Consider the following 18,766-nt stretch of genomic DNA (forward strand, 5'->3'; position numbering starts at 1 on the left):
TCCCCCATGGATAAGGGGGGACTACTGTACCTAGATTTTCTTGTCTCACTGGTATGGGTCTTGAACTACCATTCTGCATTCCCTATTATGTGGTAATAGAGCCCTTAGTGCTTGTCCTAATATCCATTTATTAACTTCCTCTTTAATTGATATGTTTTATTTCATAGTCTTCAATTCCTTCCAGTCTGTGTTTCCAGGTCTGCTTTGTCCTAGTCTGTCTCAATTAACTGAAATAATTCAGTAGTCTTTCTGTAGAATTTTTTTAAAGTTTTAAATATACTCCTCCTAGAAATCTTTTTCCATATTATTAGCCTCTAAATTATTTAAATGTAATTTGTTAGTGGTTTTAATTTTAAAACCTAATTTAACATTTTAATAAATAATAACATTTAATACCCATAATGAGGGTTCAGCATATATAGTACTTAATTTCTTAACACAGCACCTATATCTTCCCATAAACTAACTAACATTAATTGTTGCTGTCCATGTCCCAGACACTGCTCTGAGTGCTTTGCATGTACTAATTCACTTAATCCTACAGAATTCCTGTGAGACATGTACTATTATCATCTTCATTTTACAAATGAGGAAATTGAGATAAAGAGAGGCTGTGTAGCTAATAAATGGCAGGGTGATGGTTTGAACCAGAACCATCTGTCTCCAGAGCCATGCTTTTAACCATTCTACTATCCTGACTCTTCCTAAAATGAAGCGCAAAGCTATTGCTTTTGAGAAACTCCATATTCTTTTATTGTTAAAGTTGTCAGCTCACCCCAGGAAGGGGAGAAATGAGAAAGGTGTAACCCAATAAGAGATTGTCAGACTGAAAATTCCCTCATATCCAAGGAGAGTGGGGAAATGACTTAATAGAGGGACCATTGAACTACATAGACTCACAAGCTAAGAAATATACTACCTCACTCTCTGTTCCTTCATTTTAGTTTTTTCTCCAGTTATAACAATATTCAGTAATGTGGCCCACTATAGCAGATGCAGAAACTTGCTAAAGGAGTGGTATGCTGACTTAGGGAAAACATCTAATAAAATTCAATATAAAATGCATGTACATAAACGTGTTAGTTATTTTTATTTGAGCATAAAATTAAATATATACTATAAAAATCTGTGTTCATTATAATGCTCATACTGTAAAACTGAGATTCTGGAGTATCATTAAAGCTAAGATAATTCTGAAAATTTTTCTGTAATGATATTTTTGCCATTTACCCTCAGAAAAATAACACCAAATTATATCTATCCAGGCCATGACATTTGGCATATTGAGTAGGAAATAATGAAATTGAATTGTAGCAAGACAAGGATGAAGAGGCAATAATTTTTAATCCAAGAGCATTTTCTGGAAAGTTCACAGGAGAAAGTAAAATCTATCAGATTGAAAGGCCTCAGGAATCATCTGCATTAAAAAAAATTCTCCAGATGATCCTTATGAACCTCATAGTTTAAGAACTACTCTTCAGCAGGTCAAGCTAGCAGCCTAGCAAAGAACTGAGTAGTTCACTGAATATTCCTAATTGCAATTCTTAGTCTCACTCGCAGGGTGAGACTCTCAGGGTAGAACCTAGAAAAGCAGAAATGGGCGGATAGGAAAGGAACATTTGTAAATGTCAATCCATGTGTAGGGGTTGTATCCTCCTTTGGGCTCTCATCGCAGCTGCTTATCAATGGAGTTCATGGAGAAACATGTGTGAAAAACATGGAAACACATTAGACAGGCAACTGGAGTCCCTAAAATGTGATTTCCACTTTGGAGTCTAAGCAGGAGACAGACCCAGCAATGAGCCTGGGCTCAGTTTACCATGTTAACCCATTTTCTTACATCTTATTGCCAGAAGAAGAGTGGAAGAGAGTTTGTTGTTTCTTTTCCTGCATATTGTCAGTGGGAGAAATGGTTGATCCTCTTGGGGATATGCTTAGATTTACTCTGTCAAGTCCAACAGATACTATTATCATCAATTTCATCAATTTCTAGATGAAGAAACTGAGACAGTTAACATAAATGCTATGAATATATAGCTAATATATGGCGGATTTGAACTACAGAACAGGTACATGGTTCCTAGTGTTTGAACAGTGCCTTCAGCCCATGTTTGTCAAATTTTCACGAAAATATTTGTCTATGATACTCATGCTTAATTAATATCTGTTGAATTGAACGAGAATGAGGGAAAGACCCTGGCCAGCATTTGTAGCAGAGGCAAATCTTCTGTGCTTTTCCTTTCTTTCTTCAGTTGGTACTTCCTCTCTCTTCATTGCTCTCTGATCTGGTGCCTGAGCCCACTGCTTGTTTCCTACATGCACAATGTCTTCTGCTTTTGGTTTTCTACCTGTTCCACTCAGCACCCACAACAACTACTCCCCCATTTGTGCTTTGACTTTCTCTCCTCTTCACGAGATAATGTACTCTTCTCTGTCCAGGACCCTCAAGACACAAAATTCTGCTGTGTGATGGTCAGATAAACTGTTCCTTGCTGCTTTCTATGAGGAATCAAGTAATATCTAATCCAAGTTAAATTAAGCATTTCCTTAAGGAAGTACTTCCAGAGCTATAGAAATACTTGATAGGAGTTCCATTTTCAGTCAGGGATGCTTTGGTATGTTCAAACCCAATAGGCAGGGGCTTAATTCACTTATATACAAGGCCAGCCCTGAACATTGGAATTTATTTAAATACCCTCCAGAGACACTCAAGTCTTTAATGCTGCACACATAGAGATTCAAACCAAGCACACACACTGACATTTTCCTGCCCCTGCTTCCCTAGATGCTCACAATATTTAAGGCCGAGCTGATGTTGGGAACTCCCATGAGAATGGAGCTGCTCCTCTGTGAGTTTGCCTAATGGGGCAACTGGCATTTCTTAGTCTGCCAGAGGAGTGCTGAATGCAATGACTTTGCAAAGTCTCCAGAGGTTTCAGTTAGCTTGGAGCCCAATAGAGCAGGCTGTTCAGACCAGATCCAAACCACCTAAGAAATCAAGTATGAGGAAGACTGGTCTCTCTTTTTTCTCTCTCATTTATCAGCTGCAAATTGCTATCTGCTTTGCAAGAGGCATTAAACAATGAAGAATAACTGCTGACACTCATATTTTAGTATCAACAAGACATTTTTCATGCATATTCTCCTTTGATCCTCACAAGTATTATTTTTCTTTTTTTAGATCTGGGATTATGATGATGCTGTAGATCTGGGATTATTCTAGGTCTTTTCCAAGGCCACCTAGCTGCAGATGTGACAGAATTATTCATTAAGATTTTAATTTGCAATTTGTTCTCAATTTTCCAACCTCATCTTGAAATGGTAACCTGGCCTTTTTATTCTTGAGCCCTTTGTGATGGGGTCAATATCAATATAACCCAGCTTTGTTTTCTAACCTGAACTCTTTGAGGGGGTTATTCCAGGGAAATGGAGAGCAGTGAGAGCCTTGTAGGGGAGGGGAATGTTTGCTGCAGTGAGCATGAAGGGAAAGGAAGACTTTCCCAAAGGAGAAGCAGCAGCGATTTGAGATACCTTGGAATTGGTGCTTTCACTTCTTCACAGAGCCTTGGAGTGGAAGCAGGACATCAGGAGGAAATGACTGTGATTCACCTAAGGAGGCTGGACCGTAGGTAACAAGGTTCCCAGGTTCCACAAAGATATCCTGCCCAAGAAAGTGGGCACATGTCTGCCTCTTAGGGACCAACATGGGCTTGGACAAAAACCATTCAGGGGTGACCAGAGACCAGAGAGGCCACCATAAATATCTGCTTTACATAATATTCTGAAACACTGATGTCATCCTGGACTGGGGAGAGATACACTATAACAACTGGGATTAGATTTGAAGGGACAGGATTACTGACATTTGATCAGGTTTAAAAGCCTGAGTTTGTTAGGTAAAATTTAAGCCTATTAAGTTGGAGAGTTCAGAATAGCAAATTTCATTGTCTTTCCATAGCACTTACTTCTCACAAAATTTACATTTAGGTGGATCTCAGTGGGGGAAGATCTAGTCATGCCATTGTTATGTATGCTTGTGGCAAAACAGAAATCCAGCCCCTGTCCCTTATCGGATTTTTCCAATATTAATTCTGTGGCCATGAACCACATTATATTACTGGATAACTTGATCTGTCAGCTAGTATCAGGGGTCTAGAATGCCCATTTGGGCAAGACTAGAGGCACAAATTCATCTCATGAAATAAGCTGATCGCTTTCTTTGGTGGGAGTAATGACTTATAAAACACACTGGAGAAGACTGGAGAGATTGCTTAAAAATCAAATAACTTATTAGATTTTCCAGCTCCATGAACAACTTCTAATATTTTCTAGACAGAGCCATCTACATAGACCCTCTGCCTTTGGATGGTAAAACATAACAATTTTATTGTTATGTTGCTTCATAGCAGAAAAATTTTTATGATTCTGTGTTTCATTAAAAATCTTTGATCCCCAACTTAAATTGAGCTGAAGCTAAGAACTAGTTTACATATTTACATATGGTATTTGGTCATTACACTAAAAATCAAAACAAAAACAAAAGCAGGGAGGTTAAACAGAAAATCTCTCTGTCGTGCTAATCTCTCATCTCCTCCTTCTCTTCCTCCTTGTCTTCTCTCTTCAATATACAGACCTCAGAGAAACACTACAGAACCACAAATTACTGTGGGGTGCAACTCCTACTTAATAACGACATCCCGTAAGTTAGCAAAAATCTGCCAACATCTGCAGGCTCCTCTACAGAGTTGTGAGCCAAAGTTAAAAATCATGTGTGACAGTGCTGTGGAAAATACAATTGATTCCAGTCTGATTGTGTCAGTTCCAAACAGAGACAATATTGATGATGCTGAACAGTAATCTTATTGGGCTTGGACCCAATTGAACATTGGTCTTTGTCAACTCATTATTCCCCTATCAGAGGGATCTCCGCGGATTGATCTTGCCAGCACCTCTTGATGTGTCTCACAAATCACCATTCTCTTGTTGGCAGGCAGATTTGAGTATTGCACAGTAATTGCTGGGCTTTTTCCCCTCTTTCCCCACCTCACTCCCTGCTAGGAGACAGCAACTGCACATTACAAGTCATTGTCACATGAAAGACCAAAAAGTACTAACAAGATAGAGTAGGTAGGTGTGCAGTCCTGGTGATGCCAAGAGCTATAATGCCAAGAGCCATACCACGGATATTTTTTGATTGGCAAAATAAAGTATTAAATCCTCTTTTTTTCCCCTTTAGAAAGTTAGTTAGAGAGATCCCTGAACTTTTCGGAAGACTGCAGCATTGCCTGTAGGAAAGTTCAGCTCTGCAGTCCAAGGGTCTAGCTTGGGTGATTAGTGTTGTCGTTGCATTTTTAGCAAGTTTGAAAAGTGTATTGTCTCATAAGTAGTGGTGGGTAGGAAGAATAAGGCAATGAGCATAACATTTTGTACAAGTGACACAATTTGACATTCCCCTCTATACATAAAAGCCTTCAAAAATCAAAGTTATTAATCTAGTTAATCAATAAGATACCAAAATATAAATGGATTTCTGGTGTTTCCAGGCGAACTACTCAGGATAAAGTCAGGCCTTCGTAATGGTGTCACAGTTAGTTTTCTTCTTGGATCAAAGCCTCTGACAATAATGTGTATCCATGTATTTGTTGGATAATCTAGCTAATTGGAGGTGAGCACCACCAAGGATGATCTAGGATCACATAGTTTTAGAATGTGTATTTGACATCACATATGTCCTCAATCATAAGGATTTGTCTGATGTTCTGGGAATTCATAACACTTTGAATCAGTGATAGAAATTTAAATTCTAAACTTTTAAGCAATAATGATTTCTTAAAGGGCCCATAATCCTATATCTTTTGTAGTTTAAACAGTAAGAAAAGCTTATGTGGTGTTTACACATATGAGAGATGAACACTGAGGCTGCTGGCTGAGATTGCTCCTTTTCTTCTGACTCCCTTTAGCTTTTACACTTTTTCCACTCAGACCTGTATCTTATGAAGAGTTACCAAAAGAGAAATCTGTGAGCTTACTGCAAGTTAAAACTGCTTGTAATAAAATTTTTGTATACAGTATTTTGGAGGTTCCTGATAATGATGCCTGTGGAATTAGCAGAATCCTCATTGTGACTTCTTCCTTGCTGTCTGTCATTTCTGGAGTCAATAGTATTCTTTTGGCAGGAGCCATTCCTATACAATAAACTCCATCACAAAGCTGCTTTGTGATGCACTGTCATTGGTTAGAGAAGCTGAAGGTGGTGCTTGCACTCTACTCCTTGCATAGAGTTGTTGTCTGCTTCCTACTCTGTGCCAAAAACTATAGTCAACTGAGAGTTCATATGATGGATCAGCCTAATAAAACTTGATTTTTCTTTACTGACTTCACTCTATTTACTTTTCACACCTCTCCTGGGTTGGAGAAGGTAATTGAGTGTTGGGATCTGAAGTCCTCCTGCTGGGGTGGCAGGCTGCATAGGGAGGTAAAAATAAGCAAAAGATAGTTAATTGGGTCCACGTATCAAGTTTAGTTATTCCAGCAGAACATGAAAGCAAGAATTACACCAGAGGACTGACAGTGCAGATAATGGAGAGTTGACTGTTTAGAATCCATTTGACACCACAATCAGAGGGTCACCAGAGGTGAGAGTGAGGGCAAAGTTGCACTCTTCCTCACCCTCCTTCAACGACATTTTTAACAACACAACTTGATCACCCTGGTCAGCCTTGAAGATATGCCAAGATGAGGGAATATCTCAAGGGTTTCTCTTTATCTTGGTTTTAGGTGAGAATATTGATGTTCCTGAGCTGATTGGATATGTGAAGGAGCACCTAATTGAGAAATTGTGTCTTATATTTTTACTACTGATGTGTCATAAAAGAACAAAATACCTTTTTCTCTCCAACTTCAAAAATTGGCAGACTTCACCACATCAAGAAAGTTTGGTCACTGTAAACAGCAATCACTATAATTATTGGAATATACTGATAGTAGTGTTTAGTGGTTTGAATGATTAAGAAATCATCATGTATCATCACTAAAAGAAAATCAGAAAGCAAATAAAGATTTAACCAAATGACAGCAACAAAAAGTCCATACCTAAAATACTATTTCCTTTTTGACTATTTTTTCATTTTATTTACATATTTGAGGGGTTGAATTTTATTGTTTGTTTCTGGCAATTTCTCATGCCTTCTTTGGCACATCGACCTTAAGTGGATAATAGATATTTATACAGAATTATTGACGATGAGAAAATCCAGGATTAGAGGAAATCAGGGGAGGGGTCTTGGCATGATTCTCTTAAGCATGTATTGATGCTTTCATGACCACCTATGTAGTTGAGGATGTAGAATGACTTAGCGGTTGCTTGTGGCCTTCAAGTTCTAAGATATAAGATAAAATAAAACTTCTAGTGTTTAGAAAATGTAAAGCTGGCTTTCATCTTATTCCAAGATGCCATTTTAAATGGGAAACTAAAGGACAGCACAAAGATTCTATAGTTCTCAAAACGCCCAATCCAGAAAGCCTTGTTAAATACATTTCTTGAACCCCTCTGAGTGAGTCCCTCAGTACCTTCCTTTCAGATCAGAGATGTCCTATTAGCGCCTTGGCCTGAATACCAAAAACACATAAGATTCTTGATTTGAGGCCTACATTTCTTGTATTAGGAAGCAATACTAACTTCATGGGTATGTGACCTGTGCAGTTAGGGCTCCGTGCTTGCTTCATGCTCTGCTGCTGCCATCTTGAGTTTCTTAATAATATTTGAACAAAGAGCCTCACATTTTCCTTTTGCACTGGTCCCTACTCATTATGTAGTCAGTCCTGTCAGGAACCTCTGATTTGCTCTCATACTAAGTTGCTTTCTTTCTTCTTCCATCCCTTATGAGCAGAAGGAATGTAGAGATCTGTAGGCAGAGATACATAAGGGAGTTGTTTGGCCTTTAAGCATGTCTCAGGTACAGCTCTCCAGACTTTAATCCAGGGAGACCCAGCACCATGTTCCAGGTCATACACAGGGCTATCACAAGACTCATCAAAATCCCTTCCCAATGCTCTTGGTAATACTCTTCCAATGGGACCAGTCAACTTTTTATCCTTTAAAGTAACAACAAGTGCATTTTATTTTAAATTAGATTTCCCATAAACATTAAAGTGACTTACAAAATAAAAATAGTACTCCTTCCCGTTTGAAAACTACAAATCAAATAAATCTGAAGTCTCATAATAATATTCCTCAGATAAAGATAAGAAGAACATTGGTAGAGCAAATAGTCACCCTCCACAAAAAATGCCCATTCTAATTTCTAAATCTTGCCTACCATTGTACCATTTGCAGATGTTTAATGAAAATTATTTTAATAATATTTGGCATCATGACTGTCAAAACTTAATGTCGGGGCTTCCCTGGTGGCGCAGTGGTTGAGAGTCCGCCTGCTGATGCAGGGGACACGGGTTTGTGCCCCGGTCTGGGAAGATCCCACATGCCGCGGAGCGGCTGGGCCCGTGAGCCATGGCCGCTGAGCCTGCGCGTCCGTAGCCTGTGCTCCGCAACGGGAGAGGCCACAGCAGTGAGAGGCCCGCGTACAGCAAAAACAAACAAACAAACAAAAAAAACCCTTAATGTCGTAAGAAGTACACCCAGGATTTTTTTTATAGCATTGTCAGTCCATAAGATGGGACTTCAGACCTGGCTTTGTCAAATGAGTTGTCCTTTGGAATTCTCTCTAGCACTTCTATCTGTGGTATTATGCCCAGCTCACTGCAGAGGCTCCCAACAATTACTATTCCCACTTTGTAAATATTTGCATGATTAATTTTTCCTCATGTGTGTATTTCTAACCATGAATACAAACAGCTTTTCATTTCAAATAAACGAGCAGGCACCCTGAGGGGCAAGATCATACATTTTTATGAAGTTGCTGCTGTGGAAATTTATAATTTTTGCAGAAAATTTCACTTTTTTCTGCAGCAAAATGAAAATTTAATCCCTGTGAAAACTAATTTTCATTTTAATAAAGTGACAACAAGAATAAAACAATTAGATCCTTATAATTTTTAGGGGGAGTGGTAGTACTCTGTTCTCTTTGCATTTACACAGCACCTTTCCCAACAGTAGTGGGTACTTATCATTTTGAGGATTGTGTGTGCCTCTATTCCCATAAGAAAGAACTCTTGGGCAGCTTCACAAGTTATGAATATAATAAACCAAGGAAATAAAACCTAGGTTATTAAACACTTTGAGAAAATTTCTCTGATGTGAGGAGTCAGTGCCAGAAATTTCTGTGATAATGGGGAAATCATTAAGACATGGAAAGCACTGAGGACAAGAGAAATTTCCCTTTACAAGGTTCTATTAAAATAAATGTGTCATTTACTTTGATTTTCTATTTTGAGTGATCCAGACAATTTAAGGGTCTGTGACTTTTTAATCCAAGAGTCTTTGACCACTTAATTCATGTTAGGAGTTTTAGGTGACTAGTCTAAATGTTTGTCTGAAGGCAAGGCATTGTTTCCCAAGGTTAGTGCTCACATAATCACCTTTGGGTGGTACATGAGATGACTTTAGGTGTTACAGTAATGAGCACTTTTTGTTTTAACTATGTAGATATTTTAATGAGTAATTGAATATACAAACACACACACACACACACATATAGTGTGTGTGTACAAAGTTTTTAACAAATCTTGTTAGCAGTACCTTAGAAATATCCAGTATGTCATCTCACCATCTTCACACTACATTCATGACCCATCCACTGTGATGTCTCTGCTAAATTAAGACCATAGTCTCCTAACTGACCTCCCTGCTTCTACTCTTCCTACCTGCAGTTGATCTTTCTCATGGGAATCAGAGAGAAGCTTTACAAACATAGGTTAGGTCCTGATTTTGTCAGCTCAAAATCTTGCAGTGGCTTTCCCTGTCACTCAAAATTAAAGCCAGCGTCCTTGCCATGACCCACAAGCCATGCCAGGTCTTTCCTTTGGCTACTTGCCTGATTTTATCTCCTGCCACTCTGCTTCAGCTTCCTTGCTATTTCTCCATCATGCTGAAAGTAAGTTGGTTTCAGGCCTTTGGAATTTCTTTTCTTTCCTCTTTCTAGAATTCTCTTCCAAACTATTCACATGGCTCTCTTCCTCACTGAATTCAAGACTTTGCTCAAATATCACCTGATTTGGCCCCTTCCCTAGTAACTTCACTTTCTATCTCTTCACTCTGCTTTGTGTTTCTCCATAGCTGTTATGCCCAGTGGTAGACTGAAGAAATGGCCTCTATTTGTCATCCCATCCTGTATCTGCCCTCTTTGCCATGTGACTCTAATCTCTCTCACTCTCACTGGGCTTGGCTATATGACTTTCTTTGGCCAATGGTATATTGCAAATAGGATGCAGGCAGAAGCTTGAAAAAGTGTGTGCTTCTTTCTGTTTGACTGTTGCTCTTATGCACTTTCTATGAATACCTGCTGGAGGATAAGTTTCCCGGAGTAAGACTGAATCACCCTCTCATCCCAACCACAGCAGTCTAGAGTAGCCCACAGCTGGCTGACTTTCGGCTTTGTAAGCAAATTCACTGGAGACTAAGAGAGCTGAACAGCCAAGTCCTAAATAAACGACCCACAAACTCATGGAGGAAATAAATGATTGTGTTTAAGATGCTCAATATTGGGGTTCTTTGTTATGCCACATTATTATGGCAAAATATAGCTCATATATCCCCTAATGACATATTGCATTTTAAAAATTTATCTACTCCAGAATATAAATTCCTAAGAATGAATGTTCTGTCAGTTATAGTTACTTTTAGTACATGATGTTTGGCATATAGAAAATATTTATCTAATAAAAGTTTGTTGAACTCAATGTGTTTTATGGATAACAGTGCTTAGGTTAAGTGTAAGGAAGGCAGTGCCATGACAATTCACCTAGGCCACATGAATTGCAATTGTAAGATGCTCTGGAGTCTGGGATTGAGCAATTATGATGTTGGTCTACTAATGATTAAGGTTTGGTAAACACTCTCTTAAGGTACTGGGATGTTACATAATATCATGTTTCAAGCCTTTCTAAATAGTCAAGCAGAGGCAGGGATTTGCAGATGCCTTCTGTGGAACTTCCATAGACATTTCCTCTAATCCTAATATACATCAGATAAGCAACTTGGACAGGGTGCCTAATCAATCCAGGAAGATGCTGTGATGACATTTTCAGAAATGTACAATCACAGAGAACTTTTACCACTGCTGCCTAACATTAAGGGATAGATAGTTTGAAGTAGCTTTTTGGTTAATTCACATTCACTGTTAAATATAACAATTTATTGAACACCTAGTATATACATACATAGCCTTGGTCTGGGCCCTGGGGATACAAAAATCAAAAGACAAAGTTTGTTATTAATACAGCAAAAGAATCACATTTTTTGAAAAAATTGCTCAAAACAATTAATGACATGTACTAGGATAGGGGATGGGGGCTAAAAAAATAAAAATATATAGATCTCTCTAGTCAGGTACTACATACAGCCTAAAGCTGAGTCTCTTTCTGATCTCATTCACTGAGGTGTCAAGTCCCATGACCCACAATCATTTACTATTGAACATTTAACTAATAATTTGTAATTTGTTTAAATGCTTAACCATAGTTGTCGACCACCATGTATCCAGTTTCCAGAAGTCAAAAAGATAATTGAATGTATCCAAGTAGCACACTCAGTCACAACAGCAGAGCTTAAATGCAAGACTTTCCTTGTGTAATTTATAAGGCAGGAGAAGTGACCTTCTTGATGTTTTACTACTGTGATCGGAACTATTCTGTACCTGTTTTGCAGAACATCATTTTTTAAGTTAATATGGTCTTGAGTATGGCCCCACATCCACTTGTGCCACCCGGTGAATTTGATATTTTGTTGTCATTGTCCAAATTAGCCAGCTGTGCCAAGAGGGACTGACTGACTGTTGCATACTTGGTCTCTCCCAAATATGTGTGTAATATACATATACATCTAATACATGAGAGCTCTCCTTTCACATTTTCTTTACTATTTTAAAAATTTTTAATTCATAAATTTAAGTATCAGATAGAATGTTTTGAAGCCAAAAAATGACCAACCTGGACTCCTGAGCTCCATGATTTGTGTGTTCCTTGAATGCCATAGAGTGACCATATTACCCATAAAATATTCACCAATCAAACAATTATATGTAAATCAGATTGATGTTATAGAAATTTCTTCCTTCTATATTTTATTTGTAACAAAGGCAGTATATATATTTTTTAATTTAAGGTGTCTTAGCTGCATGACAACTTTTTCCACTTTGGAACTGGAAAATTACAATTCAAACTCTTTACATTAATATGCATTGAATATCTTGGAGAGAGAAAGTATGACTATGCATGTTTCCGCAATCTATTTCAATTCAGAATCTGTCTCCCTACCCCCAGTGGTACACCTAGCTGAATTAATATTTTATAGAATATGGTTTGGGAAATTGTATGTAATATATACATATTTGAATCATAGCTTTATACCTGACCAATAATAATATTTCAACATTTAGTTAACTAATTAATAAATTCAACATTTATTAAGCACCTACTATGTTTCTGACTCCCTTCTGGGTTTAGGAGGAAGATACAAAGATGGTCTTTATACTCTTTATAATTTATTTTGTTATATATTTTTAGTATATAGACTAGTTCGGGGTAGTACTGACCAGAAGCAATAATAAAACAAAGATACACATTTCAATTTATAAACCAACTAGTAAAGGTAAAAAACTTGTAATTTGGTTGTGAACATTGTAACACACAAAGGCAGGAGCTGGATGTATTTCTCCATTTCGCTTTTATTTTCATGTATTTCTCCTTCTACCATTATCTTTCCCCTTTATTCCTGACTCTTTTTCTGTTTCAATTTATTGTCAAAATGCATACATGTATGTCTTTTCACTATCTGTTAAATCAATATTTTCCTAAATATTGTGCTAAGTTAACCTGGTCATATTTACCTGGCATTTTGCCAATTCAACTTTGCTCTCATTGAGGGCAGGCAACTTTCAGAGTACCTTATCTTGCACAAGTTGTCTTTTAGTTATCTTTAGTTGTCTTTTAGTTATCTATTTGGTAACTTGATTTAATTGAGTCATCACTTCTGTATACCAGTAGTGCTCATGACATCGAGCATTACTAATCCCATCAGTGGCCCCCAGGGAAAAGGGAGGTGAATGTTGCTGTACTAACACTAGCAGGAAAGGGTGGGATACAGTTCCCACTGGGGAGACTTCTAAGTGAATTTTGAAATTGGTGACCTGGCTGGAGAGAAGGTATTTTTTGAGCTTAGGCTGATATGATATATTCAAACATATATGATCCTCTTTATTTCTCAAGCATCTGTATCAAAGATTTTACCATGATTTAAATCTGATTCAGGTGGTGAAACATCTGGAAATCATGATGGCATTTACTGAACGTCATAAAATGTTGACATATAAAGCTAAAATTGTGTAATGTACCATTTTGTGCTAAATCACATGCCATCTTATGCTAGATTCTCCTATAGATGAAGAGTGGCAGGTGCCAAATATACAAGAAAAACTATGATGAAAATACTTTAAAGAAATTTGATTTACAAATTAATGAATTGGGAAAAAGTCTGCATTGTTCAATTTTTGTCATGAAACCTCCAAATACATCTACCAGAACGATTGTTCAAATAGCCTAAATGTGTACCCAACAGAAATGTGATTTTTTAGTTAAGAGCAACTCTACAATATTATATTTCATAGGCTGAAAGATGGAAGTACTAGTCTGGATAAAATTATTCCCCATTTTAAACTAAAAAGAAAAAAGAAAAAAGCAAAATTGGTTACAGCCCTGTTTCTGCAGTTAGAGAATTAGAAGAATTTGGGTTAGTTTGACTCTTTTGTTTTGCACATTTCTAATCCATCTTGGTATTTCGAGAAAAAAAAAGAAGAGTTATAAGGAGAACATCTGTTGCTATTCATGTCATTTTTCATCTACATCAGGTTCCATCGTAGTTTAAGAGGGCCTCTCTCCCTCTCTTTTTAAAATTGTAGTCCTTAACCAAAATTCTAAGGATTTTGCATTGCCTTTTTCACTAAAATTATTAAAGCAAGCTGATATTGTTCCCCTCATCCTTTCCTATCTCTGTCAATAAAACTCTGTTTTCTTCCCTTTCATATTCCTCCCAGGTAAGGGATTGCCCCCTCCTCCTCCCCCAAACCCTTCCATATGTGCTGTGCATGTTTTCCTTTCCAGTTTACTTAGGTTTATATTTTCATATTTACTGCCTCTCTGTATCCTATCCTTCGTTCCCCAAATTTCCTATTTTTTGCCCCTTTGCTTTCAAATTTGGCAACGTTGGAATTAAATAAGTAGTAAAAAGCCTATTTCTCTTTCATTCACAAGCATCTATTGAGCACCTACAGATGCCAGGTGATGTTCTACATACTGAGGATAGGCTGGGGAGGTTTCTGGTTGAATGGAGCATATATTTTAGCATAGGGGGTAGGGGAGGATAGATAATTAAGAAAATCAGGTAAATTTAAGTGTTATATAGGGTTGTCAGATTTAGCAAATAAAAATACCAGCTGTTGAGATAAATTTGAATATCAGATAAATAATAACTTTTTAACATAAGTATGTCCCATACAATATTTGGGGTAAAATTAAAATGTGGAAGAGATTGACTGGGACAGTTCGAGGCAATTTTGCAGCTGTCCTTTTCCCAGGGACATACATGTACAACTTGCACCCATGTGCCCATACTCATATTATTCTCTTGTGTACAATCTCTCACTCCTGCACTCCAGTCTCAGCTGATCTAGATTTTGCTCATTTTCAGGTTCTGCCTTCTTTCAACATTTTAGTGCAATGATGCCAATTCACATCACTCTCTTCTTTAATAAATCACCTTTACAGTTACTATCTACGTTACACCATTAACATGGAAATACATTGTTCTAGTCCAATGTCTATATCCTAGAATCAATCTGCAGTGCTCTGCTGCCATATTCATGAACTCTCCTATATGTGTGTTTCTTTTTTTTTTTTTTGCAGTACGCGGGCCTCTCACTGTTGTGGCCTCTCCCGTTGCGGAGCACAGGCTCCGGACGCGCAGGCTCAGCGGCCATGGCTCACGGGCCGAACCGCTCCGCGACATGTGGGATCCTTCCAGGCCGGGGCACGAACCCGTGTCCCCTAAATCGACAGGCGGACTCTCAACCACGGCGCCACCAGGGAAGCCCATATGTGTGTTTCTTATACCTCCAAATTGTAAGTACAGCAACTGCGAGCAAAGGCTCTGGAGTCAAACAGTTCAGGGTTCAAATCCTGGTTCTGCTACTTACTAGGACCTCACACAGGTTACTGGCCGTGCCTCAGTTTCCTCATTTGTAAAAAGGGGAAAATAAAAGTCTCTCTCTCTCATAAAGTTCTTATTAAATATGACTATGTATGTTGAATACCTGCCTTACCCATATTAGATTTCCTCCTCCTCCTCATTAGTATGATTATTACCACATACATACAATTTCTAGCATAGTGCAGATTTGGGCAAAATTATTAACAAATACAGAGCTTCAGTATTAAGTGATCATTGAAATTAACAATGCCTCTATAGTTTTGCTTATTTCTTATATGTACCTGGCCCTCTTTCTGGTCACAGTGAGCAGTCAGGAACAATTTGCTTTGTATTCTTTTAGCAGAAGAAGAATTTATAGATTACATTAACTGGGGAATGAAAAAAGGGAACATATTTAAAAGCACTACCATCCCCCAAAAAGAAAAAAACCCCAAAACTGTAATATGTGAATTAAATGCTATTCATGCCTACTGTCTCTCATCTCCTTTGAAAAGGAAATTTCCAGAGGGCAGAATCAATTTTTTTTGTAAGAGGCCATTCTCTTAAATGCAGAAGCTTTGGGTCACTGCTAAAAGTATTTAGTGACAATTGTGGTGATGGCCCCCTGATGATCTGTCCGAAAAAATTGGATTCTACAGCAGGTTTCTATAAATGCCATGCAGCAGGAAATTACTCATTTTATATTATGTTTTTGTAATTATTTGTTGTAGTTATGTCTGTAGCCAAGTTTGTAAATTGAATTCTACAACATACCTTCTAATGTTATGAGAAATAAAATCTTTTGGATTGAAATAGTGTATGTATGGTCTTGCCAAAGAAATATGAGGGAAGCCTAGAATAAAATAATATGTCCCATCTGCATGAGAGATTAGTGGAAATGAAAAAATCATTATTACTATAAGTCTACAGTATACTTACTATTAAAAGTCTGTAGTACACTTCTTAAATATGAGAATTGTGAAAGAAATACCTCCAAAATAGCCCACTAAACTGTGGTAGCTGAAGGTGAAAATTCCATTAGAATAAAAAACCAAAAGTTATTCTGAATGTGGTACTCTCTATTTGGAAAAATAAATCTTTGGGATAAATAATAGCATGTTAGAATTAAAATGACTATAAGACTATGGCTAGAAAAGAGGATCATGATAAGCTCTTCTCACCCCACTCTCAAAAACGGGATTTCTCTCTTTTTTTTAGATTATGTGAATACTCTAAATTACATCCAGAAGCAAACTGTCTTCTAGAGAGGCCTATAAATGGTCGCATACAGCACACACACATACACACACACACACACACACACACACACACACACACATAAAGATATTGAGCTTGAATGACCATAAAAAGTTGATTTAACAACAAAAATAGAATAAAATTTGAATTACCATTATTCTCATAATCACTTTATGGATTTAATTACTATATGTGACTGAAGCTAAACTTTTAATTTTTATAAATGGAATTATATTTTTCTATTGCCTTTCATATTCAAGATGTCTTATTACTTATTTTAAACCCAAATCATAATGAGATTTAAGGACAAGGTATATTTGTCACCAACGTTTTACATAGTGTGATATTTGAGCTTATTCCATTTTTAGATAACTTCCCCAATTCTATTTTGAGTGATAGGGATCTATGTTGGGTGATACGAAGAGAAGAAAAAGGCCTAACCTTCTCCAAATATCTCTTCTAAATGCTTGGATGTGGCATCATTTGCTCCTCCTTTCCTAGATGAAATTCTATTAGAATAATTGGAGGAATAGACACAGGCCTCAGGAACCATTACATTTCCTCCAGAAAGCTGATATGCATGACATCAGGGCTGTGTGTGTGTGTGTGTGTGTGTGTGTGTGTGTTAAGGAGGAGGCTTGGGGGAGAAGTTCCCTGAAAATGCCCCTTGATTCCCATAAGATCCCACTACTTTTCTTCAAATCAACTAATAGTTGGCCAGTGAAGTATATCTGATCTAATGGATTTAGGATTTAGGAAACTCTCAAATGAGGGGGACACAGAGGAGTAGCAGAACACTGGATAAGAAAAATAGAGCAGGTGCAAATGAGGAAGGAGGTAAAGGACAAGTTCTAATTTCATACTTCCTATGTGTGAAAAGGAGGAAACTGAGGTTCAGGGAATGTAAATAATTTGGTAAAGGTGCTGCAAACTGTGCAGACTGATATTTGAACCTGGGTTAAATGACACCAGGAAGGTTCTTACTAAAATTCCTAACCAGACCAAAAATAATCTCCATGATATCTGCTACTAGAAAAAGGATACACTTAGGAGTTACTTTACAATTTATTTAAAATTCCTCATCTTCAGCTGCCTTGGGACAGAAAGCTTCATTTCCTTTGCCCCAGAGCCCCCTCAGTGAGTGCCGGCTGGTCTTTTCACTGAGTCTTGAGCAGCCTGCAGTGACCTGCCCTTGAAGTGCGAGTTTAACAACCTTTGCCCAAGCACTCTCTGGCTCTTTGTACATCTTTAATAGTTTCCTTGACGGACTATGAAGAACTGCTAGATGACAGTTCTATTTCATTTTTCGTCACTGCCTGCTGCTCCTTTTTTCTCTCTGGCTTTTTCTCAAGGGCATGATTCTATAAGTCAATGTGGCAATGTTCACGAAGGGTATTGCTCTTTCAACCACTGTATATTGATGCAGTGCGAGCAAGTCATGGACATGTCAAGATTTCAGGCCTTCAAAAAAGTAATCAAGGAGTATTTTATAAACTCTAATGTCCTTTCCATTGAAAGCAAATTGAAACTGGGGATTGGGATCTGATATTAAGGGTTTACTTTAAAACACTGCTGCCAGAGGCATAAAAAAGCCCCTTTGATTAATATACCACAGGATTGTGTTCGCTTGGAAAAAACACAAGTGATGTGCTTTTGTTCGCCAAGTTTTAAATAAAACATTTGTCATCCTTGCACACTGTTTATTACTAATTGCACAATTATTTTATTATATGGCACCAGAAAAATATGATTTAAAGCTCCTTCTACATTTTCTGTTTTAAGTAAATAATCACTTTAGTCAAAAACTATTTATTAAAAATTTTCAAACATAATGGAGATGTCAAGACTTTTTATTAGTGCTGCATAATGAAATAATTGAGGAATTAGTAATAAATTTTTCTTCTTGTAATTTAGAATAAAGAAAAAACAATAACTAAGACTTTCTTTAAGAATGTGAGATTCTTAAAATTATCTCACATAAAATTTTGCTGATGAACGTCATATGTTTCTTTAGCAAAAACAACATGAACTGGCTTCTCCTTGTCATCTCTGCTAGATCAGTATAGCTATCATACACTGCATGGATGTGCAGATTTATTTATATATTATTTCTTTTGATTATCTCAGTATGGAGGGGGCAGATTAGTTTCT

At 37.4% G+C, this 18,766-nt stretch overlaps 1 protein-coding gene across 2 annotated transcripts in view; it reads left to right on the forward strand.

The window, feature by feature from the left end:
• LOC137226893 (uncharacterized) overlaps window positions 1-18,766 on the forward strand; it is a 605,185-nt gene that overhangs the window by 348,282 nt on the left and 238,137 nt on the right. For both annotated transcript variants that reach the window (XM_067742385.1, XM_067742386.1), the window contains exon 4: window positions 15,076-15,291. In XM_067742385.1, coding sequence (XP_067598486.1) covers window positions 15,177-15,291 — 115 coding nt within the window. In that variant the 5' untranslated portion in view covers window positions 15,076-15,176. The remainder of the gene's footprint in view (window positions 1-15,075; window positions 15,292-18,766) is intronic.

Source organism: Pseudorca crassidens, chromosome 1 (assembly GCF_039906515.1).
Source record: "Pseudorca crassidens isolate mPseCra1 chromosome 1, mPseCra1.hap1, whole genome shotgun sequence".
NCBI classification, from domain to species: Eukaryota; Metazoa; Chordata; class Mammalia; order Artiodactyla; family Delphinidae; genus Pseudorca; species Pseudorca crassidens.